The sequence below is a fragment of the Copadichromis virginalis genome, linkage group LG14 (genome assembly GCF_057382275.1).
Source record: "Copadichromis virginalis isolate Kocher_CV1m ecotype Utaka linkage group LG14, C_Virginalis_male_GT1.1, whole genome shotgun sequence".
Lineage (NCBI taxonomy): Eukaryota > Metazoa > Chordata > Actinopteri > Cichliformes > Cichlidae > Copadichromis > Copadichromis virginalis.
The window spans coordinates 2,496,140-2,521,808 of NC_140631.1; the positions used below are offsets into that span (position 1 = coordinate 2,496,140).

At 42.6% G+C, this 25,669-nt stretch overlaps 2 protein-coding genes and 1 long non-coding RNA gene across 3 annotated transcripts in view; 1 reads left to right on the forward strand and 2 right to left on the reverse strand.

Moving 5' to 3' along the window:
* Positions 1 to 2,287, reverse strand: part of tpst1 (tyrosylprotein sulfotransferase 1) — a 71,982-nt gene extending 69,695 nt beyond the window's left edge. The window contains exon 1 of the mRNA XM_085479015.1: positions 2,155 to 2,287. The gene's annotated coding sequence lies outside the window, so the exon portion shown is untranslated. The remainder of the gene's footprint in view (positions 1 to 2,154) is intronic.
* Positions 2,288 to 3,094: 807 nt separating this feature from the next.
* Positions 3,095 to 3,919, forward strand: LOC146693209 (uncharacterized). Its single transcript, XR_014923840.1, has 2 exons — positions 3,095 to 3,490; positions 3,569 to 3,919. It is a non-coding gene; the product is annotated as an uncharacterized LOC146693209 (long non-coding RNA).
* Positions 3,920 to 15,703: 11,784 nt separating this feature from the next.
* LOC146693210 (zona pellucida sperm-binding protein 3-like) lies at positions 15,704 to 18,536 on the reverse strand. The gene is made up of 8 exons (XM_085478770.1): positions 18,039 to 18,536; positions 17,829 to 17,947; positions 16,709 to 16,812; positions 16,469 to 16,643; positions 16,181 to 16,283; positions 16,021 to 16,103; positions 15,846 to 15,943; positions 15,704 to 15,753 (listed from the first exon to the last, which is right to left on the reverse strand). Exons 1-8 carry the CDS (start codon positions 18,534 to 18,536, stop codon positions 15,704 to 15,706), a joined length of 1,230 nt encoding a protein of 409 aa, XP_085334896.1.
* Positions 18,537 to 25,669: the final 7,133 nt, after the last annotated feature.

Genomic DNA, 25,669 nt, shown 5'->3' on the forward strand with positions numbered 1-25,669 from the left:
TATGCAAAATGATTGGCAGCAACTTTCCTAAGATCCTTCTGCTGTAAATAAGCAAGCAGCAAGCTGGACGTAATGCATTTGTAGTTTAATTGGCGTTGACACTTTATTGTATTTCCTTCCCACTTTCCTAATTCCCCTGGGAGCTCTGGCCCTGCCTGGTGCCTCATTGGCGAAACTTGAGCCCAATCAAGACGATATACTTTTCCAATAAGAACCTCCTGATTGTGCCATGTCAGAGATTCTGCATCCAAGTCCGCTTTCTGAGTGGGGGAGATGGCTTTTGGACGACATATTTGACTTTCTAATGTGCTCATTAAGTTTGAGGGGGCCACTGCTAATCGTGTATTGGGTTGACGCTGCAGTAACTGATAGCCGGGCTGATGAAAGTCAGAGATGTGGAGAGGTGATTTTACTGCTGCTAAGACGTTTTCTGCTCCTTTCAGATTCTGTTTCTCGTCTTAATGATGGTCCTGAGTGTGGATCTGCAGACGGATAAATTTGTATCTCTGTTCTGCCAATGCTGCAAAAACTGAACAGCTGGTATTATTATACAGTAGCATCAAAGCTTTGACACTTTCAAGAATATTTGGGCTTTTATTTTCTTAACAACAGGAGGTGTAACACATTTCAGTGCTGAATGCACAGTGCCCTCTAACCTGAGAGCATAAATGAATAAAAGTGCTGGTTTGATTTTGGTTATTTTTACATTTATGATGTTCAGGATGTTGCAGCTTTCATCAGAAATATAGACGAGTGTCCAGTGACACATACAGTGCTGTAAAAAGTATTTGCCCCCTTATTTCTTATTTTTGTGCATATTTGTCATCAAACAAAGCAAATACAAATTGCAGCTTGCAAGTTGTAGCACAAATTAAGAGCAATGTATAGATGGATCAGCAGACACGGGCTTCACGTGTGGCACTCTCGATGGATTGAGTTGTTAATAAAATTGTGATGATGTGAAACGTCGCACAAATGTACGTCTTTTTTTCATATTGAAGAAAACGTCAGTCAATCTAAGCTGATCCCAGCTGACCTCGTACAAAATACACAAGCAACCAACAGAATCTGATCATTCAGTCATTTATGTTTAATCTGCATTCAACAAAGACATACTGAACAACGTACTGTGAGCTGACAGTGACGCTGTTTTTGGGAGACAATATCTAAAGTTGTCCTCTGTCACATGCAGCAGACAGAGGGAAATACCTCGGGTCAGCTCTCTGGAAATCATTGGTAAATATTGGGTTTAGATTAGGTGCTGCCCTACATAACATCCGAGGTACAAGACACATGCTGTGAATCCCGTGTGCTCTTCCCTGTGGCGTGTACCAAACAGAAGCTCGCTGGTTCCCGTAGGCCGCATTGTGCTCGGCCAACATACTGAACCGCCCCGGACCCATCCACGGCATCGCATTATTGTTAGAAAGTGCTTGATGCATTGAATAAAGTGCTGCGTGAATGTGGCTTTTAGTAAAACCACTTTGAGTACTTTGAGAGTAAAAAAGCACTGAAGTAAATCCCGATCCATTTACTTTGTGCTTTGTTTCCATCAGACTGCGACTGTGTGTGCACTGCTGCACAACTGCTAAAAGGTATTGATTCAGATAGTGACAATAACCATTCTGTGCAGACACTTTCAAAACTGAGTCGTAAAAAACAAACTGAACGTGTTCAAACATCTATTGCATAATGAGCATCGGACAAACAGCCCGAGCTGGCATGAAGGCAGCACCACCAGAGGAGCATTTTAAGAAGTGTTTGAAAAACATGGAAGGCAAAATCCAGATAATAAACTATCATCAGAAATGTCTCAATATTCTGGAACACAACTCTAAGAGTTCTCAAATCACATTTTGTAAGTTACATTATTCTTCGTGCCCCCATCTGGGTTTGTTTCCTAACAGCCTCAGTCTCTATAAACATGTTCATCAGTATCTCATGAGGCAATACGTTTTTTTACCAAACTAGCAAATACAAAAACTAAGGTGATATTTTTAGTTTCGTTTTCCAAGATCGCAAAATAATTGTTTTATTTTCTATTTTAGTTAATTGAATATTTTTATCCCCACATCAGGTTTTAGTTTGTAGTTTAGTGAACAGTAACTATCAATTATTGTTGATTCATTTGAGGATATCCAAACTTTTACTCACCCTCTACAGCTGTAACTCCTCACAACAACTAGTTGCTGACTCGTTTGCTTTTCTACTTCCTCTCTCAAAAATACTTTTGGGGAAACTGAAGTAAGAACTAAAATACTCCAAGCAGCTGCTGAAGAGTGAGTCAGCTTGGTGATGAATCCCAGGCCCCTGCTCTGCAGTAAAGGATACAGGGCTGGTACGCCAGAGCCTGGGATGTTATGCAACACTAGTGTGCAAACACAGGATTGTAATCACAAACCTAACCTGCTGAACATCCTGTACCTCTCACCACACTGACATAGACCTATAAAAAATAGACCTCGATTACACATCTGTGTTTTAGAGCACCGGGAGCAGTTCAGATATCTGCATTTATCCACAGGAAGTGCAAGAATATAAAGAGCGTGGAATGGGAAAAGCTGAGGAACCACACGGGGTGTAACATTTTTGCTTTCCACTCATCTGAACTTTCACTTTCTCCACAGGAGTTCAATCAGTTATTCCAAACATGCAGAAGCTTTGGTAAATGTCACAACTGTTAGTCTGACAGGAAACAAGTGAGACGGGAGCACAGAGACAGAGAGCTGCTGGGACAATGGCATGATTCAGAGCAGCGAGAGCACAGAGCAGGCCAGCAGGATGCAAATCAAACCTGTGTCTGGAACCTGTAAACAAAGAAATAAATCAAATGTGTAATTGTGCTGTGGCAGCCTGGTGATACAGCATGAACAGCTCGAGGTACAAAAGCATCTCTGGTGCTGTCACGCAGAGACAGACGAGCTGGAAACATTCAAGTGTAGTTAAATAGCACCAAACCATGACAGCAGGCTGATCAAGGTGCTTTAATACTGTAAGGTAGCAAGCCAACAATAATACAAAGAAAACAGAGGAAAGCCCAACAATCATGTGTCCCTCTGTGAGCAAGCACTTTGGGGCCAGCGGGAAGATCATGACCCAGCGTTAGGGATGGGTATCGAAAACCGGTTCTTGTTGAGAACCGGTTCCCACTGTTTCAGTTCCTTGGAATTGTTTGCCATTTTTGCAAACGATTCCCTTATCGATTCCAGTCGCCCCGAATGACGTCACCACGTTGCGGAGCGTCATTTACCTGGCAGGAAACACGGCGGCTCAAACGCTCAAAAGTTTGATCATACTTTATGAGAACCGATGACAACAGGGCAACTTGCAAAGTAGATATTTCATTTAAGGGAGGAAACACTACGAATATGCAAAAGCATTTGTTCACAAAACACGCGATGACACGCGTTTTTAATTCCGCTCCGGACTCGTGACTCTCAACCCAGCAGCAGCGCTAACGTTTGCACGTCCTCTCCCGTTAATGCGGCAGGTAAATAATCAACTAACAGTGCATATTATGTTAGCGCGATCTGCCTTATTACAAGACCTGCCATTACTGTACATGTAGGTGACCATGATGAGAGAGACAGACAGAGTCTGACTCAGATGCTGGTAGTTCTCGCTGCAGTCTACCGGTAGCGTCTCCTTTCAGGCCAGGATAGACGAATGTCACCGAGCAGTGTCTAAGTTTGTGGTCAAAGGCTTGCACCCATTTGCCACAGCAGATGCCCCCGATTTTTGGTAAGTGAATGTGTTTAATTGTAGGCAGGGACATTACTGGATATTCTTGTGTAATTGCCACAGAACAATTTATGTTATACTTTGTTATTGCTACAGAAGAATGTTGCAGCTTTAAGGCAGGGATGACTCCTGGAGTTGCTTTCTCACTGCATATGCTTTATTTCACAATCAGATCGATTCGATAACAAAAACATACAGCAGCTCCTCTCCTACTCCTAGCCCTTCGCTGCGGTGGAAAAAAGAACGACTTCAATCCCCTTCAAGGAACATACGTACAAAATAGTTTTCCTGATACACCAATGGGGCGTTCAATGCCATCTTGTAAATATGAGTACTCTGGCAGAGTAACAGTTCAAATGAAAAATACACCAGAACAAACAAGCAAACAAAAAAAGAAGTGTGGGGTACCTTTGAACCAATGAACAAAGTATAACAATTTATACTTTTTAACATAACCCGACCCCGTCAATATGTGATATGTCTCACAAGAATATTTATTTTATTATTTTACATTTACAATTTTTTTTCCTGGGGACCCCATTGAAGAGCCGTAGGCTGGATCTCTTAAGATCTCACTGTTGGGTTTGTAAGGCCATGTTACTCCTAAATTTCTATCTTGTTCAAAAAGAAGATATAAAACAAAGCTCTGAGCTAATCGACCTTAGTGTTCTCCTTTTTTAAAAAAAAAAAAAAAGAATCGATAAAGAATCGAATCGTTAAACAGAATCGAAAATGGAATCAGAATCGTTAAAATCTTATCAATACCCATCCCTACCCAGCGTTGTGTGTTTGTGGACTTTTTTCATTGTTGTGACCTTGGTGAGTGATTTATGTTTCCTAGTCTCTCTTGGTATCATTTCTTTTCTTTGTGCTTATTTTTAGTTATTATTTACCTCTTGTGTAATTCAGATTCAGTCACCCCAGCCATAAACTGTTCAGACTGCTTCCATCAGGAAGGAGGTTCTGCAGCATCCGGTCCCGTACCAGCAGACTGAGAGACAGCTTCTTCCATCAGGCCATCAGACTGCTGAACACGTCATAGATACCTCAGCTTCACTACTGGAACTTCAACATTATGCACTCCACACTGTATATAAATGCCACTTGTTTTGCACATATTCAACTCTGTATATTTTATATATTTTATTATTATTTTTATTTTTATTTTATTTTTTTACTATTTAATTTGTAAAAATGTGTATACACACACACACACACACACACACACACACGTAGGAAAATATTTAGTATACACATCCAGAAATGCATACACTATTATATATTGTACATATATTTATTAGTTTCAGGTTAGCCATTCTTGTATTTTGCTCGTTTGTGTTGTTGTGTTTGCACATCTCTGTTGCTTGTGGGGCTCGCACACAAGAATTTCACTCGCATGTGCTGTGCCAGTGTGCCTGCACATGTGATGTGACAATAAAAGTGATTTGATTTGATTTGATTTGATTACCTGTTGCGTTCCCCTCTTGTCCCTCAGACCTTTCTTACTAAGACGGTCCGTTATAGCCTCCATCTCTGTGTCTGTCTTCAGCTTCCCCTTTTAATCTAATAACTTTAATCTCAGCCAAACCGATTTACTCTGGAACAAATAAAACACTGAAAAAAGCCAAACAGTAACATTTTTAAGTTATCTGAGTGGCTTACATATCATGTTTAACCCGAGTAGTGAGAGACCGCGGGGGTCTAAAGACGATGTGCCGGGAGTCCGCTGCTCTCGCCGGCTCTAGTGACCCTCGAGCTCTCGGCTAGCTATCGAGCTGGTGGGTAACAGACGTCTCCGAAAACATCGGAGCACTTTTACAAATATGAGATATCTTGATAAACCGAGCAGATATTTGACGTTTACACAGCTACATTCTCGCCTGAAAATATGTTAAAAGTTTATTTTGTGACCCAGAAAGAATAATAAGAGTAAGTGTCCTGTGTCGGGTGTGTCCTTCGTGTTGGGCCACGAAGGACACACCCGACCCATCCTTCAAATCTGGGGAAATGAAGGAGGCATTTGTCGGCCGCATTTGGAGCAGCCTTTGAATTGGGACAGCCTTCATCACCTGGCCTTGGCCTGCAAATGCGGCCTCCGAACGATGCGGTTCCTGAATTGGGACGCAGCCCTTGTCTCATGTGTTTTGTGTTCAGTTTTCTTCCCGTCTCTTTCTGTCTGTATGTCCCAGCTGTGTCCCCCTGCCGTCTCCACTCTCCCAATCACATGTCTGTGTATTTATAGTGTCCGTTTCCCTTTGTCCATTGCTGGACTGTCCAGTCAGGAAGTGCAGGACACAGTCATTTGTCCTTTTCATGTCTGTAATTGCTCTCAGTGAACCTCCGTTTTCGGGAACACCTATAATGTTTCTTGACTGGCAGAAAGGTGTCGAGGCCCTGAGATAGGACCACCAGCTCATGATGCCTCCTCCACTGTAGTGTGCAGTGCTTTCTGTAGTCCGGGGAGTTCAGCACTGATTCTGTGGATCATCCAGGTGTCCGTCTGTAAACTGTCATTTGAAGAACATCATTTTCCTTTATAGATTTCTTGTTCAGCATTTTTCTTTCTGAAAACACATTAATAATACAGGTGTTTGCAAGTTGTGGAGATTTCGGTTCTTTTCCACCTCTTTTGAAATTGTCCACTGCAGATCTGAGCACGATCTGCAGGACACACACTTCTTAGGTGCTGTGCCAGTTGGCATCAGTAGCTTGGCCAGGTGGAAGCTACTCTACGTTCTTCAGTACTTTTTATTAGAATCTTTTTTTCCACATGTTGCTGTAATGTGAAGCATTAAATATGCCACATTTTGAGGTTTATTTTTTATTTTTCACACTTAACAAATGGAGGACAGCCACTGGTAATCCAACTGCTGTGACAAGAGCATGCAGGACTGAATCAAGTACAGATGAATCTATAAAGAGTAAGGTGGGAAAATGAGCTACTGAGCTGTTTTTAGTTTGAGGTTAACACAAAAACACAAAAAATATGTTGCCTTAAAAGGTGTCAGTGATGATAATGGATGAAAGGACTCCAAAGCTGATTAGCTTGTACACACTGGCAGAAACATAAAATAAGATTTTTGTAAATACAGATACCGAGAAACTTTAAATTTGGCGGTGTAATAATTTTAGGTGCTGTCCCTGGATGTTTTTAAAGCATTCACTCGCCCCAGTTTTCATCCCAACACACGCTGTTCTGATTCATCTCTGAGACGTTCTGCGGATGTCTTGATTCGAGCTGCCAATCCTGCCAAAAATTCAGCAGTTATATTTTTAAAAGAGTCCCACACAGCCCAACCCACACACCAAACAACCACCGAGTCTCCAGCACAGCATCGTAGCAGAATTATGGACATGTAGCTCCCTTCGTCTGAGGTTGTTGTGCTGGTTGGCATGACAACGAGGCAGCTGTAAACGCCGTCTCCCTGTCGTTGCCTACAGTAGTTGATCCTATCAGGTCACAGAGCGAGAACATCACTGATGCTTGATGGGCGACAGGAAACTTCAAACACTGTACTTCCACACTGACTAGTCCCTTTTTTCACTGCTTATAGAGTATAAGCAGTGATATCTCATATCAAGGATACACGGAGGGATCAATCAACAGCTGAGCTACGAAACATGAGCCAGTGTATGTAGGCTGTGCACTGAAAGATCAGTGCACTCCTCATCATTACAGTCTACTGTTATCATAGAATACAGGTAAGTGTCTAACTGTGACAGAGTGATGCTGTTGTTGAATGTAGACGGTAAAATCTACACTACCAGTCAAAAGTTTGGACACACCCTCTCATTTAATGGTTTTTCTTTATTTTTACTACAGGCTTTATTTATATGGATACACCGTCATAACATGGGAATGGTTGGTGATATTAAAGTCCTGTTTGTGGCACATTAGTATATGTGAGGGGGCAAACTCCTCAAGATGGGTGGTGAATGACCATGGTGGCCATTTAGAAGTCGGCCATCTTGGATACAACTTGTGTTTTTTCAATAGGAAGAGGGCCATGTGACACATCAAACTTAGTGGTAATGTCACAAGAACAACAATGGTGTGCTTGGTTTCAACGTAACTTTATTCTTTCATGAGTTATTTACAAGTTTCTGACCACTTATAAAATGTGTTCAATGTGTTGCCCATTGTGTTGGATTGTCAGTGCAACCCTCTTCTCCCACTCTTCACACACTGATAGCAACACCGCAGGAGAAATGCCAGCACAGGCATCCAGTATCCGTAGTTTCAGGTGCTGCACATCTCGTATCTTCACATCATAGACAATTGCCTTCAGATGACCCCAAAGATAAAAGTCTAAGGGGGTCAGATAGGGAGAATTTGGGGGCCATTCAACTCGCCCACGACGACCAATCCACTTTCCAGGAAACTGTTCATCTAGGAATGCTTGGACCTGGCACCCATAATGTGGTGGGGCACCATCTTGCTGGAAAAACTCAGGGAACGTGCCAGCTTCAGTGCATAAAGAGGGAAACACATCATCATCTAGCAATTTCAAATATCCAGTGGCCTTGAGGTTTCCACTGATGAAGAATGGACCCACTATCGTTGTACCCCATATACCACACCAAACCATCACTTTTGTTGTTCCAACAGTCTTGGAGGGATCCATCCAATGTGGGTTAGTGTCAGACCAATAGCGGTGGTTTTGTTTGTTAACACCATTCACATAAAAGTTTGCCTCATCACTGAACAAAATCTTCTGCGTGAGCTGAGGGTCCTGTTCCAATTTTTGTTTTGCCCATTCTGCAAATTCTGTGCGCCGATCTGGGTCATGCTCGATAAGATGCTGCAGTAGCTGGAGTTTGTAAGGGTGCCATTTGTGAGTAGCTAATATCCGCCGAAGGGATGTTCGACTAATGCCACTCTCCAGTGACATGCGGCGAGTGCTACGCTGTGGGCTCTTGCTGAATGAAGCTAGGACAGCCACTGATGTTTCTTCATTAGTGACAGTTTTCTTGCGTCCACATTTTGGCAAATCCAACACTGAACCAGTTTCATGAAACTTAGCAAGCAGTTTGCTGACTGTAGCATGGGAGATGGGTGGTCTCGTAGGGGGTCTGCATTGAAATCTGCTGCAATTTTATCTGTGTTCACCAGATATCAACACGATTTCGATCCGCTCCTCACGTGTTAACCTCTTCGACATGTCAATGGCTGTGAACAAAGAGAAACTTGTAAATAACTCATGAAAGAATAAAGTTACGTTGAAACCAAGCACACCATTGTTGTTCTTGTGACATTACCAATAAGTTTGATGTGTCACATGGCCCTCTTCCTATTGAAAAAACAAAAGTTGTATCCAAGATGGCCGACTTCTAAATGGCCACCATGGTCACCACCCATCTTGAGGAGTTTGCCCCCTCACATATACTAATGTGCCACAAACAGGACTTCAATATCACCAACCATTCCCATTTTATTACGCTGTATCCATAGAAATGGCCCACCCTGTACTTTCTACACTGTAGATAAAAAATGAAGTTGTAGCCGCCTTTGACCCCCGGCCTTCTCTCAATAAGCTTCATGATGCAGTCACCTGAGATGGTTTTCACTTCACAGGTGTGCCTTGTCCGGGCTCATCTTCTTAATGGGGTTGGGACCATCAGTTTTGTTGTGCAGCAGTCAGGTTGGTACACAGCTGACAGCCCTATTTGACATGGCAAGAACCAATCAGCTCAGTAAAGAGAAACCACAGTCCATCATTACTTTAAGAACTGAAGCTCCTCCCATCTGGAATTGAGTGCTTGGTGTCTTATTTAGAGGAGTATGGGGTATTGGGCTTGTTGCTTTGTGCTCTCCAGCTCCAGTACAACCATTGCCAGTGCTTGATGGTAATGCCAGAATAAGACCAACTTACTGTCTGCTACAGCTGACCTTTGCCTACAGTTCTGTTCTGTTTTTATGGACAGAATCTGAAGGGGTGAAAGGTCTGGTTATGTAGTTACAAGATCTTGTTTTTACTTTTTGACAATAAAAGTTTTTTGTTGACTTCACTGAGCAACGACCTCCACCTGACACCACAGCAGTTTCTGGTTGAGAGACGTGGGCCAGAGAAAAACTGGCACCTCGAAGTCCGAGGCCATGGTCCTCAGTTCAAAAAGGGTGAACTGTGGTACCTTAATGGGTTACAGTGGCAGAGGTACCCCTCCTCTCAGCTACAGATCAAAGCTCGCCAAACTTGGACAGCTGGCTGGTCTGAAAGTCTCACTTTCTGCTGCCACATTTGGACGGCAGGGTCAGAATTTGATGTTAACATGAAAGCATGGATACACAGTGCCTTGTATGAATGATTCAGGCAGCTGGTGGTGTAATGGTGTGGGGGATACTCTGACCACGTCCGTCCCTTTATGACCTCAGAGCACCCATCCTCTGAGGATGTTTCCAGCAGGACGATGCATCATGTAACAAAGTTCAAATGACTGCAAACTGTTGTCTTGAACATAATAAGTTCACTGTTTGCAAAATGGTCTCCATATGGTCATCAAATGTCAAAATCAGGAGATTTACATCATTGATGTACTGATACACAATCTCTGAGCACTGTCTCCTTGAATTAGGGCAGTTCTGTAGGCAACAAAAGGCTCCAACCAAATACGAGTCTCTTACATACAGTACGCAGCACAGAGTACAATTCAACCACTCAAGAAACGTCGTAACTTAATTAAAACAGCCATAAGGTTGCATCCACCTAAAAAAGTGAACATTCAAACTGTCATTAAGACGGGATTTTATTGCAGAACCAAAAAAAAGTTTGGTTTCATCAGTCTTGTAAGGTAAGCGGTAGTTGGAAACAGTGACAGGACTCTGTTAAAACACCATCTGATCTGTAGCTCTTCTAGAGCTGTCAGTCATGTCACACAGTCTTTGTCCACAATGTCTCACATTTCCACTATTTCACTTCATTCTCAAGCCTGATTTATAATCCTGTGTTGAATCCCTGTACAGCCTACACCAGAGTAGGTGATGCATTTGCGTGTGCCTTTAAAATTTGAATCAATTTAGCCTATGCATGGACGATGAGCGCTTTGAAAACCACAGAATATATAGTATTGTCTCAACTACATGCAATTACAGCCTTTAATTTTACAGAGGCATTATCCTTATAATATCTTTATACGGCACATTACTACTACGCAGACACAGGCTATGATTTTGGCATTGATTTAATGCAATACAATAAAGGAAGCTTAGTGTGTTACCAGCAGTGTTACCTGCTGATCAATAAAGACTAGCTGTATTCTTCCCACAGTTAACAATGAACGATAGCATAGTGATGCTAATTTGTGATACTCTAAATGATTAATTCCACAGAAACTGGAGCTAAATCATTTTTCCAAATCATTTCTGGCCATATCATATGCAATGTAAATATGTAAAAGAGTAAGAACAGAAAACATGTAGCTGACGTACCTGTCAGGTAAACGATGCTGTCTGACATCAGAGCAGCTGTTAGAAGCATGGAAATTTCCTACGGCAGGAAATCACAAATGTTACACTGTTGCCCCACAACCCAAAATCACAGATCACAACACTGAGAACAGGTGACTAACAGAGGCACCATCAGGCCTCGGAGCGCGTAATCACTTATAGCCGTGACAGATGGTAAACGATGGTGAGCTTTCACACCAATCAATGTTCCAGGCTGAAAGAACAAGAAAACACGGAAAGAAAGCCCAATGATCCGACTCGGAGTTTGTAAATTCATACAAACTGTGTAAAGGTGATTTCCATCTTATGTTTAATTAAAATTTACACAGACAAGCTTTGGTTGGATTTGTGGATACGGTCGTTCTAGGTATGAACTCGAGACTTTTAAAATGCCTTTGAGCACCACTCAGCTACCTTCTCTTCGTGTTCCTTCTCTTCGCTTCTCAAACTGATTCCAGACCAAATTCAGACCCATACTCAGAAAACAGGAGGTGTACAAAAAGCATGACTACACTGTACAAATAACACCAGCTGCAGTTTGTTTGATTTATACCCTGATGATCTCGTCACCTTCCAATAAATCAATTGCTGTTTACCTCTGGATGTGTAGTTTCGTGTGACCAAAGGCTGCACATTTGCATCAGACATTACAGTGACATCAGTGTTTGTTAGTGATAACAGCAACTTGCCCAGTGCATTGATCCATAAATGCTACCTGAGTGTACCTCCTGTTTCACTGAGACACAGATAAGCTCAAAGACTTTATTTTAAACTGTCAAAACTGTTTTTCTGTAATAGAACTACGAAGACTGAAACCAAAAAAGTCCAAATGGCATTTTTAACACAGACAGTAACATGAGTATTGGACACATCACCAGTTTTCTAAAGGTGATAATTCTAACCAGATGTTGGTAACAGGACCTTAAGAGCCTTTGTCAGGAATTCAATGGTTATGGTTCTGCATGCGCCTGAACCTCCCTAACAAGATCAATAACAAAACCGGCTACTGATACCAAATACGGTAAGGTGCAGTCACCAGCCAGCTCCATGGATGACATCAAGTCATTTGCCAGAAGTGAACGAGACATCAAGCCACTGATCCACACCACTAGGATCTACAGCAGGGGTCAGCAACCCTTTTTTTTGTAACGGTATAAACAATGAGAGGTGGTGGATTGGCCAGATGCTGGCCGGTGTGTAAAAATAACTCAGTTGTTTGGTGGGGGTTATGGCGGAGCTTCCACAGATTCAGTAACATTAACAAGTGGTGGAGGCCAGCAGGTGGATGAGGGAGAGGGGAGGCAGGAGGAGAGACCCGAAGCGGCCGCCGGTCCGAGTGTCAGGTGAAGTGCAGATATAAACCAAGTTTAGATGGAGTTTATTTTCGTTGACTTTTTACAGTCAGTTACAATAACTCGTACTGCGTGCTAGCTAGCATGACGGAGTTTCTATACAGCTGGGTGGTGCTATGATGTTACTGATAGTGAACTTTATTTTATTCATAAGGTTAGTTAGTAGAGTTGCCAACCGCTCCTTAAAAAATGGAATGGTCCCTCATTCAGAGAAAATATTACACGTTTGGTGTTGAGCTGAGAAGAGACGCAGTTTGTCCCGGACTTTCGCTATAATGAAAAAAAGACACAAAGCTGGAGTTATTCTGTCTTTGCTGCACAGCTGCCTCTTCTTCTCTCATTCTCTCCTCCTCCTCTCCTGTTTCTACTTCAATCATGAAACTGATCAATGATCAGCTGATCGTCTCTCTTGTTTATTTATCGCCCACTTTGCGCCAGAAAGAGGAAACCAGCGGATATTGCGCTAAACAACAGCAGCACGTTTAAGCTTGACCAGCTGTTGTTAGAATTTATTTAATATTAATTTCTAGTATCAGCTGATGTTTGCTGGAGCCACAGCTGTAAAGCTGCTGGTCATGATAAGGTTTGGTTATCTGGTGAGAGGGACACATGAAGATGAAACCAGGAGATGTCCTTACTGAATCATCAGAGCTGAACAGGTGATGGAGAAACAGGTTTACCTTTTAGTTAACATGAATGAGTTGAAGTTATGAACTGTTTCTGAGAGACAAATAACACCAGGATCCTTTTCTAAGTAGCTGACAGCTGGTAACTGTGCAGGGGCGGGTCTAGCAAAGTGTTGCCAGGGGGGCAGGTAGGGCATTAACAGGGAGAGGGGGGCACAAAGAAATACTTTTCTTTCTTATTCTCATTTAAAATATCTCACTTTTATTAAATAATTATCTGAACCTTCAATTCAATTCAATTCAATTCAATTTTATTTATATAGCTCCAAATCACAACATAAGTCGCCTCAAGGCGCTTCATAGATACAGAGAAAAACCCAACAATCATATGACCCCCTATGAGCAGCACTTTGGCGACAGTGGGAAGGAAAAACTCCCTTTTAACAGGAAGAAACCTCCGGCAGAACCAGGCTCAGGGAGGGGCGGGGCCATCTGCTGTGATTGGTTGGGGTGAGAGAAGGAAGACAGGATAAAGACATGCTGTGGAAGAGAGACAGAGGTTAATAACAGATAAAGATTCAATGCAGAGAGGTCTGTTAATACATAGTGAGTGAGAAAGGTGACTGGAAAGGAAAAACTCAATGCATCATGGGAATTCCCCGGCAGCCTACGTCTATTGCAGCATAACTAAGGTCATCCGTAAACCAAAGTTTTAATCTGATGTAAAATGTATAGAAATCACACATATACCAACAAGACTGTACATCACTGTCACAACAGCGTTTGTTTTCATTCAAAGGCTTTATGGCTTTAATACCTGGGGGGCCGGTCTCTAGTCAAAATGCCCGGGCTGATTTTTTTGTCCCAGTCCAGCCCTGGGCACGACACGCAGTGACTTAATCTGAGAGGGTGCATTAAAAAATAAATGGCCGCACCAGCGGTGCACATCGCAAATCAGCTCGCACACACACATTAGTTGTGCCGCTTCTTAATGACGGTATCTTAACTAACAACCCCAACTACCAGATTCAACTTGTCATTGGCTAAAAATAACTTAGCCTACTGGTCAGAGGGACGTTGTTAGCTTTCCATATTCCAACACTTCAAAAGCTTCAGGAGCTGTCCGCTCAGCGCAGCATCAGCACCACGGAGATACACGGATACATCCGTAGACTCGAGACACAATGCGTCTTTGGGACTTTCAGGCGTTTGGACCAATGTTTTCTTTTCTGATCAAACCAGAAAGCTTTAATGAGCAGCTGGATTAGTCTCGCATTAACTGGCTGAGTTAATGCCAGTTAATGCAACATCGAAGCAGCTGGACTCCACAGCTGTGCGTGTTCATGGAGCTGCATGTTCACCTGCTGGACATCACTACCTGACAGGTTTAACTGTCTTCAGAACATTGCAGAGGCCTTATTGACAGTATTTGGCTCTACATATCTGTGTGAGCAGAATTTCTCTCACATGAGTCCTCAGGCAGCCTCTGAATGCTGGACACTCTGAGACCTGTGTCTCTGAGTGGGAGACCAGAGATCACATTAACATGTGTCTCTGTATTAACAAACATGCATTTCTTTCAAAATAGCTGATAACTATTCACTGACAGCTGCCAACATCTGCAAACAAATATAATCCTATAAAGTGGTTCTATATAGTGTCTAACTGTTAATATAGAGCGTTATTAAATTTATAGCTAACGCTATCATATGGCACACTGACCTCTGAGGAAATTTTAAATGGCACTCACCGTCAGAAAGGTTGCCGACCCCTGATCTTCAGCAATGACAGGGGCCATAGTACACAACCTGTGCAACACTGTTCACTTCAGGGTTACCAGTTATTTGGATTTTTAAAAGCCAGCTAAGATGCATCGATTTACTCAAACACTTCAGTAACATTTGTGTATTTTATGCTTTGATTCTTGTACAGCTCGACCTTTATTATTGCTGTTTTGTAAAAGCGCATTTTTAAAGTCTTCAACATTTGTCTTGTGTTTTAATCATTTCCTGTAATGCACTTTGTGACCGTCGTCTAAAAAGCACCATAAATCCATTCGTCCAGTGTCCTCACTACACATTTATCAGTCTTTTAAATGTGCTGCATGAATTTATTTGATGTTTGAAAGTTGAATAAGTGCCACTGATTTCTCATCCTTATTCATCGGTAATAGTTTCTTTGCAACAAGCATGAAATATGATATCACTTCCTCTTTTGCACATGTTGTGTGTATTTCCCCAAACTACTAACCAGCATGTGCACGAGTTCCAGAAACGACCGGCTGGATCAACAGTCAACTCTTGTTAGCTGCACTGCGAACTTCAGGGTTGGTCACCGTTTATTCATTTTTTGAGAACAGTTTCCAGAAATGTCTTCAGTGTTTCACTCTCTGCGAAACCATTTTAAAGAAACATCTGCTGGTTATGTGCACGTGCCAGCTTCAGTGTCAGTTTAGAGACGTCACAGCTTCAAATGAAGTTTCTTTTTAAAAAGTTTATTTATTCTCTTTTGTTACAAATGTGTAAAAAAAACAACATCTTTCACTCTACAACAATGGGGCCCACAGTCACTTCAGCTTCCCATCGCTCCACTTTAAAAAAAAAAAAAGCACATAAACGCAGTCATTTTGCAGTCAGGCGTGAGAAATGAAGCATTGTGCACGTTCCTGCTGACATGCATTACCTGTGGCGTTGTCACTCAGGGCTCGGATCTTTCTCATTCCACAAGTGGACTCACAACAGGTACAGAACTCGTTCTTTCCATCTACAGCCATCCACATACTGTGGGAAGAGTCAGTGTCATGAAAGTCCTCTCGAAAGAATCAATGAATGAAAGATCTTCAAAAACGTTCTCATACCCCTCATAAAATGAGCATGCCTTGTTCTCAATGGTAACTGGGGCAGAAGCTGAGACGGCCTTCAGTAGGCAAGAGATATAAATCTGTTTAAATGAAATTAGGCCTCTTTATTTTAAAGTACACGACAGGGAGCATACATCATCAGCACACACTTACATACCATCCCCTGTAGACCCAAGCTGTGGATCGCGACCTGTAACCGGAGTTTATCAGGCTGAGATCGAGGCATGAACCTGGAAATGGTGTGCTGACCCCCCAGACACCTGTAGGAAAGGCAACACTCACACAGAAGCAGCCACACTCTGTGGGGACATGCTGGTGTGACACTTGAATGACACTCGCACCACACTTAAGGTGGATCAGATTATCAGATCAGGTCAAGCTAAGTGTAGAAAAGAGACTACTGATATAGTGTACTGTATCAAACTGCTGCCCATCCAGAACCTACCCGTCATTTATTAAAGCTTCTCTTCGTCCTGAAGTGAAGTCTGACTTTGTGGTAGCGACGCAGCTGTCCACCAGCACCCTGAGGGGGGTTGGAGTTTGTACCAAGACTGCTGCTTCCATGTGAATGACATCTACCAAAGCATATCTGGTGGACGTTCTCTCAAACTTCCAGTCATCTGAAGCAAAATTAGCCATTAAAGGTTTGCAAAGTCACAGTCGTGTTAATATTGCTGGGACCCACCAGTCATAAGTTTCAGAGAAAAATGCTGCTGTGTCTGTGCTCGCCTGGTAGCTTCACTGGACATCCAGGCAGGATGCTCGGGATCGCTGCTCGCACTGTGCTGCCTGAAATGTCAAAGTTAAGAGCAGTTTTTAGCATCACACCAATCATACTTTAAAAGTACACTAATACTTTAAACCTGCACCAGAAGGCTGTTGCTTTGTCATCCATGAATCTGCTGACAAAGTTATAAGTCACCAACAAACAAAAAGCCTACATACCTGGAACGTGACTGTATAAAAGCTACAGGATTTCTTTGATGCGTGGCTAAAGCATGGAAAGGTTCCATAAAAACATGTTCAACTAATTGCTGTAAAACCGACGGGCCACAGCTACACAGTCAGGTTAAAACAGCGTTGGTTTAAAAATTATTAGATCAGGTCAGTGAGCTTAAACATGCTATGTTGGTTAATATATCACCAAGAGCATCAGCCTGGAAAAAGGAGGAAATATGAAGTGCTAAAACTGCAGTACCAAGACTGGCTACTTTAGGTTGAACCCCGAACTCAGTCCCACACTCACACATTAAAATGTCCAGTTTTACAGCTCAAAGTGTGCCTGGGACAAAAGAGTTTCCACCTTAATAACATTTGTTCAGGGTGATTTTATTTTGAAACTAACGCATCCATCTGGATTTTTCTCTTGTTAAAAGATGGGGCATAATTCAAATCCATTTTATTTATATAGTACCAAATCACAACAGTCGCCTCAGGGCGCTTTACACTGTAAAGACCCTACAATAATACAGGGAAAACACCAACACTCAGATGGCCCCCTCTAAACAAGCACTTGGTGACAGTGGGGGGGAAAAACTCCCTTTACCCTTTCCTGGTTTCAGGCTGATGGGAGGAAGACAGGACAAGGACTGAAAGAACTAATGACAGGCCTCAACTCTAAAAACTTTATGTGACCACAGAAGACTTAATAAAAAGGCTTCGACTCCAGATTTTACATGGCGATGTGTTAGGACAGAGTTGGAGTCAGTGTTTAATTAAAGGCTGTTTTGTTGCAACACTATTCCTTTAATAAGGACCACCGTAAACTAAAGTGGGTGTTCAGTCTGTTCCGCATTTCTAGTCACCTCTGGTAGTGGCATTCAAGTCTAATGACAGCACTCTGGCTCCTCGTAATGCCGCTTCTGCCAAACACTTTGGGGTTGTAGGCCAGCGCAAAGGCATAAATGAAGGCATTTTCTGTCAACTAATGAAAAAATACAAAGTGTATTAAAAAATGAATTTCACTTGTGTGAAAAGGTGATGTAACTGAATGAACAGAATAAAAAGGTTCATACCACTAGCTTGCTACCACAGCTGTGCAGCTCAGATTCAAAAACCAGCACATGAGACGAGTCATCAGTGTCAGTGGCTGAACAACCACCGAGGCTGATTTCTTCTGGCTTTATCAGCTTGCCGAGACCCAGCAAGTCCCGACTCACTTCAACAAAGATCTTACTTTCACCACACCTCACAGCAACGCGGTAGGCTGCCACTGGCTGCTTCAGTTCAAACTTGAAAGGTTTGTTCACCCGATCCACTGGATCTTCTGGAAATTTCCAGGAGAGGGGTTCAAGTGCTTGCTGGTTCTGCTTTGACTGGAGCTTTGCAGCTTGCTGAGCAGACTGACTGGAGTGCACTCTGTCAGGTTCTCCTGGAGCATCAGCTTCAGCCACAGCAGGCCTCTGTGCCTTGATCCCCAAGTGTGTTGGCACATTCAGACTGTGGAATCGAGCGTCACTAAGCCTGACCCATGCAAGTACGAAGCTAAATGCAACAAGCTGCCTGGCCCCCATGGTTGCAAACAGACACAGGTCTGTGCAGCCTTCTTAAGGATGAGCACTGAAGCAGGCTGACTCCTCCCTCTCCCTAATCACCTAAATCTCCTTCCACATGTGTGGATCTCACCCTGGAGGAAACCAAAGGAATTATATTTGTCTTATATTTATGTATTATATCCAATAATTAAGTATATTTATTATATTTATGTTTAGATAGATATTATAGATACTTAAAAACATAACAAATATTCTTGTGCAAAGTACTGATTCAACTTTTTTGCCCAAGTAAAAGTGCAAATGTACAGGCTCTGAAATTCACAGTAAGAAGATAAAAAGTAGCTCTTTGAAGAACGTTTGTACCGGCTGATTTTGTGCAAAGCTAACCGAACCTTGTACTATATTAATATAATAAAATCTTATGAGCACATGGGAATGCAAACTTTATTTCAGAGTAAATTCTGGTTTTAATACTAATGAATGTGCTCAGCTTGATCAGTTATAGAGAACATGAGCAGAGCAAAGAGAGATTAAAAAAAACAAACGGCTCTATTTCCTGTTGTAGTGGGCGGCTTTGCATCCACACCTAAACAGGAAGTGGGATTCAGCAGGTGGAGGAACCCTAAAACTGGTTGTAGTTGCTCAGCCCAGTTAAAAGAAGCTTACAATCATTTCTGCTATGAGCTCCAGCAGATGTGCAGGCTGTGACCATCAGACTGTGCTGCTGCTGCTCTGAGGTGCACTGCTCTTTGTGAATTTACAATTCAAGATGTAAGCAGATGTTTTACAGGCTGACTAAACTTATGACAGATGAGCTAGATCGTGTCCACCTGAGGATTTAAGCTCTTCTTTCAGATACCGTTATATTTTTGTACTTTTTAGATTTGGAGTAATCGTGGGCAGGGATGGTTTCCCTGTTGGAGGTTGACAGTTTCAGGCTCCAGTCACTGATGTGTTTGTCTTTCAAGTCACCTTGAACTCTGCATGCTTTAGAAAATAGGTAAGTATTAGTACTGGACTTCTTTTTTATGAAGGTTTGAACTTTGAGAGTTTAAACAAGAGAGAAAAGTGTGAAAATGTTCATGCCTGTCTGAGAAAAGTGTATAAAGTGTGTAGTGACGGGTTTGACAGCCTTAAAACATCTAAAATAATTGTAAAAAATAAAGTTGGCTACTTTGTGGATTTCACCTGTCGTGGGTTATTTTAGGAACTCCCACGATAAGCGAGGGACCGCTGTGGTCGGTCACCTGCAGTTAGCAGGTGTGGGTTGCCTTAATTAGGTGCATCAAGGTATCCTGTTACTCTTGTTGGATGGAGTGGCTGACAAATTTGCTTCGGTGTGTCTAATGAACCTTCTGTAAGCGTCACAGCAGATTCAATTCAATTCAATTCAATTTTATTTATATAGCGCCAAATCACAACAAAAGTCGCCTCAAGGCGCTTCATAGATACAGAGAAAAACCCAACAATCATATGACCCCCTATGAGCAGCACTTTGGCGACAGTGGGAAGGAAAAACTCCCTTTTAACAGGAAGAAACCTCCGGCAGAACCAGGCTCAGGGAGGGGCGGGGCCATCTGCTGTGATTGGTTGGGGTGAGAGAAGGAAGACAGGATAAAGACATGCTGTGGAAGAGAGACAGAGGTTAATAACAGATATGATTCAATGCAGAGAGGTCTGTTAACACATAGTGAGTGAGAAAGGTGACTGGAAAGGAAAAACTCAATGCATCATGGGAATCCCCCGGCAGCCTACGTCTATTGCAGCATAAATAAGGGAGGATTCAGGGTCACCTGGTCCAGCCCTAACTATATGCTTTAGACAAAAGGAAATTTTGAAGCCTAATCTTGAAAGTAGAGATAGTGTCTGTCTCCTGAATCCAAACTGGAAGCTGGTTCCACAGAAGAGGGGCCTGAAAACTGAAGGCTCTGCCTCCCATTCTACTTTTAAATACTCTAGGAACAACAAGTAGGCCTGCAGAGCGAGAGCGAAGTGCTCTAATAGGGTGATATGGTACTACAAGGTCATTAAGATAAGATGGGGCCTGATTATTTAAGACCTTGTATGTGAGGAGCAGGATTTTGAATTCTGGATTTAACAGGACGCCAATGAAGGGAAGCCAATACAGGAGAAATATGCTCTCTCTTTCTAGTGGACAGCTTCAAATACCTCGGAGTTCACATCACGCAGGACCTGTCATGGTCCTGTCACATCAACACCGTGGTGAAAAAGGCCCGACAGCGTCTCTACCACCTCAGACGCTTGAGAGACTTCCAACTGCCCTTCAAGGTGCTCAGGAACTTTTACTCGTGCACCATAGAGAGCATCCTGGTTCGGGAACAGCACCTGAATTACAGCTGCAGGCCTACTTGTTGTTCCTAGAGTATTTAAAGCTGAATTAAGAAGCAGAAAGTTAGCGGCCATCCAGGTCTTTACGTCTTTAAGACATTCCTGCAGTTTAACTCATTGGTGTGTGTTATCTGGCTTCATGGACAGATAGAGCTGGGTGTCATCTGCATAGCAGTGAAAATGTATGCTATGTCTTCTAATGATGCTGCCTAAGGGAAGTAAAGCTGATTGTGCATTTTTGTGGACATTCAGTTGTAGAAAGAGGAACATGGGAGGGAGTTCACATTCAGATGGGAACCAAAGAAACAAAGACTGACACAGAATTCACTTAGTTCCAGTCTATTGTGAGTCAAGTGCTGAAATTTTTCTAATCTAATAACTTTAATCTCAGCCAAACTGATTTACTCCGGAACAAATAAAACACTGAAAAAAGCCAAACAATAACATTTTTAAGTTATCCGAGTGGCTTACGTATCATGTTTAACCTGAGTAGACCGCAGGGGTCTGAAAACGATGAAGCCGGGAGTCTGCTGCTCTCGCCGGCTCGAGCGACCATTGAACCCCCCGGTCAGCTATCGAGCTGGTGGGTAACAGAAAACGTTGGAGCACTTTTACAAATATGTGGTGTCTTGATAAACTGAGCAGATATTTGAAGTTTACACAGCTACATTCTCCTGAAAATATGTCAACCCTCTCAGGCTTAAATTAAACTTTTTGTTGCTAATGCACAACCAAGTCCTGCAGTGGTACTTCTGAGTAAAAAAAACTCATAAAATATGTATGTGGGGTAATCAGGTTGTTAGCTTTTAACTGTTGCAAATCGGCAACGCCTGCCTCGAGAGGGTTAAAAGTTTATAAGAGTAATATTAATATTAAAACTAAGTAGCTGCCGCCATTGTTGGAAACCGGAATTGGCTGGGCTGCGCTATGAATTCTGGGATATGGTGGGCCACAAAGGACACACCCGACCCATCCTTCAAATCTGGGGGAAAAGAGGACGCATTTGTCGGCCGGATTCGGAGGAGTCTACGAAGTGGGACAGCCTTGGTCGTGTCGCTGTGACGTAATCGGTCTACAAATGCGTCCTCGGGAGGATGCAGCCGACGTTGTGGGACACAGCTTATGTCTCTCTCTCTTTCCGTTCCTTGGGTTTCATCTCAGAGTGTGTGTCTGTGTTCCCTGCACTTCCTGTTTCACTTCGATAGTCTCCTGCCTGGTGTGTGTCATGTTCAGTTTTGTTTCCCCCTGCCTGTGTTCCCTTCTGTGGTTTGTTCCCTCGTTTTCCCTTGTGTTATGTCTACATCCTCCTCTGTCCGCTGTGTGTTCCACCACCAGTTTAGTATTTACCACTTTATTCTTTTCCGGTTTGTTCACCTTGATTCCAGCAATAAAGCGGAGTTTAAGTTCGTTCCTGTCTGCGAGTCTGCATTTGGGTCCCATCCTGCCTGCCGCACTCAGCTATTCATGACATAACGTAGAAGAAAACTTGCCAATAGCACAGGTTTGTAGCATTTTGATTAAGACTGCAGGGACTAACTGAATGCAAAGTGAAGAGCATATATGCTATAATTTTCAGTGTTACCACAGTACATCATGGGACAACCATTCGAGGTGTAATGTGTTTAATAAAATCACTTTCTGTATTTGTGTGAGCAGTTTTCTGTGAAGCGTTATCCCAGGAGAGGCAGAGTTCTGGGCTTTCATGAAGTGGAACAGAAGGAAAGAATGACACAGGACAGGTAAACAGGTAAACTTAGGTAACCAGCAGTTAGCCCCATTAAAATGATTTCCACTGATGCGTGACGGTTTGCTGATTTCAGCCTGTCCTTCTGTTCATAAAGGAGGCAGGTTGCTCTCTTGTGGTGTTCATGCCTGAAATAACACCACATCTCGCTGATGTTACCATAACAACAGCAAGTAATGAGAAATAACTGTCACTCACTGAAAAACCCATAATGCTGCGATTTACTGTAGGGTGAAATTTATTTTACAGAGATGCACAAACAGGTTCAATACTTTTCATAATATTATAAAAAAATCACATCTTTGTTTTTTACTTTATTTTTCACTCACCTGCTGTGTAGTGTTGCTAACATGGAACTGACCATGTTATGTACAGATAAACTGTATCTACTATTAAATTGCTCCCATTAGCACCTACAAATCTGTTCTTTTTCCTCCTGATGTTCAGTGCAGTTTGGAGGAAAAGCAACATCCCTAGCATTAATGTCTGGATACTACGCAGACGTGTGAAGCAGAGTTTTCCTGAGTCAGTAGATTATAGAACCACCTTCAGATTAAACAAACTTTTTCAGCATTCAGTTGTCGATTTGCAGGTGTGTTTGGGATCCTTGTCCTGTTGCATGACCCAATTTCAGCTAAGTTTAAGCTGAAAGCCAGCCTCTCATTTGACTCTTTGGTATACAGAGTTTATGGCCGACTTAATTACTGTAAGGTGCTCAGGTCCTGTGCCTGCAGAACAAGCCCAGATCATCACTCTTCCACTACCGTGCTTGACTGTTGGTGTGTGTTTGTGCTGATGTGTGCAGAGTTTTACACCGTTTGCTGTTTTTCAAATCATATCAAACGAGTCACAAGCTAATAACTATAAACTCTCTGACATGCAACATACATGTCAAAGGTTGGTGCTCTGACAAAGAGATTCTCTGTCCCCACTGCCCTTCTGCAAAGGCTTGAGCCCTTCAGTGAGATCATTGACAAGACTGCCAACTCCTCTACATGGATGACAATAATCTGAAGGCCAGCAGTGAATGAAACATTAATTCACTGATCCACACCACTAGGATCTACAGCAATGACACTGGAATGTCATTCAGACCAGGAGAGTGTAGTTGGATGAAACTGAGGGGCTTGCACTACAATAAGGCAACACTGCAGACAGTGAGGACCACTACAAGCACCCGGGTTCCCTAGTTCACCCCAACTCCAGCTGTGCGACTGTACACTAATCCGAAGGATTCAGGCCAAGGACTAGTGAGTGTCAGATCCACAAATCAAGGTTGAAACAACAATAGAATAGAATAGAATAGAATAGAATAGAATAGAATAGAATTCAACTTTATTGTCATTGCACATGTCACAAATACAAGACAACGAAATGCAGTTTGCATCCATCCAGAAGTGCTTTAGCCATGATATGGATATATTACAGAAATGGGTCTGTTATAGGTATGTTATGAATCTGCTATAATTATAATTATGTACAGGCTGTAGTGGGTATACAAGCTATGCACAGGCTATGAACAGGATATAAATATGAAACTATACAGAAATATGAAATAAGATAAGATAAGATAAGATAAGATAAGATAAGATAGAACTTTATTAATCCCTCGGGTGGGTTCCTCTGGGAAATTCGATTTCCAAAAAAGCACAGCACCGACAGAAGTTACAGAGTTATACACACACACATATATATAAATACAGAGACAATATAAATAAAATATACGAAGGGGATAAATAGAATAAATAGGAATAAAAATAAAAATACAAGTGAATTGCACATTTCAAGTATTGAGTCTATTGCACCGTTGACTATTTACAAAAGTATTGCACAAAAGGTATTGCACAGTGAGGTGAAGAGGCACTACAGCTTAGTTGTTCCCCCCTCCTTTGTCCTCCTGTTTCCCCTCCCTCTCCCCTCCAGAGAGGAGTTAAACAGTCTGATGGCGTGTGGGACAAAGGAGTTTTTAAGTCTGTTAGTTCTTGTCTTTGGGAGAAGCAACCTGTCACTGAACAGACTCTTCTGGTTGTTAATGGCCGTGTGCAGAGGATGCCCAGCATTGTCCATAATGTCCATCAGTTTCTTTAATGTCCTTTTCTCTGCCACTGTCACCAGAGTGTCCAGCTTCATGCCGACCACAGAGCTAGCCCTCCTGATCAGTTTCTCCAGCCTGGATGAGTCCTTCTTTGCTGTGCTGCTCATATGAACTATGCAAGTTATAAACAGTTGTAGAATTATAATAATTATTGTACAGAATGATTGTTTATGCAGCATTTACAGTAGTGCTACTTTCTACAGTGGTTATATAAAGTGCTGGTGGTTGTGAGTGGTGGTTCAGCCATGTTATTTTTGTGTGTATGAGGGTACAGTTGTGCATTTGTTTGTTTTTGTCCATTGTGTGTGTGTTCAGTTGTAGGTGGGAGTGTGTGTATGTTCAGTCCATGAGTTTAATGCGGGTCAGAGTTCAGGAGTCTGACAGCTGTGAGGAAGAAGCTGTTCCGGTACCTGGTGGTCTTAGTCCAGAGGCTGTAGCGCCTCCCAGAGGGCAGGAGGGTGAAGAGTCCATGTGCTGGGTGACTTTGATGATTTTCCCAGCCCTTTTCAGACACCGCTTCCTGTAGATGTCATTTATGACAGGAAGTGGTGCTCCGGCGATGCGCTGGGCGGTTTTCACGACCCTCTGCAACGCCTTCTGGTCTGAGGAGAGCAGTTCCCGTACCAGACTGTTGTACAGTTGGTCAGGATGCTCTCAATGGTGCAACGATAGAAGTTCACCAGGATGTCTGAGGACAGGTGGTTCTTCCTCAGAGTCCTCAAGAAGAAGAGGCACTGGTGAGCCTTCTTGACCAGCTTGGAGCAGTTGGTCGTCCACGTGAGATCCTCGGAGATGTGGACTCCCAGGAACTTGAAGCTGCTCACACGCTCTGCAGCTGTCCCTTTAACATAGATGGGTGGACAAAGATACATAAGTACATCAGGAAGATGGCCAAAACTGATAGTGTGCTTTGTGAGTACCTCAGGCTGCAGAAATTTGAGAAAGGACTGTACAGCCTGTACC

What these genes read in the sequence shown, in the direction of transcription:
- LOC146693210 (XM_085478770.1), bottom strand. Translation starts at nt 18,536, where the DNA reads ATGGGGGCCAGGCAGCTTGTTGCATTTAGCTTCGTACTTGCATGGGTC. An exon ending in CTTGAATGCCACTACCAGAG is followed by an intron (nt 16,813 to 17,828) that starts GTGACTAGAAAT and finishes TTGACATTTCAG; the next exon opens with GCAGCACAGTGCGAGCAGCG. An exon ending in GCTTGGGTCTACAGGGGATG is followed by an intron (nt 16,104 to 16,180) that starts GTATGTAAGTGT and finishes TCATTTAAACAG; the next exon opens with ATTTATATCTCTTGCCTACT.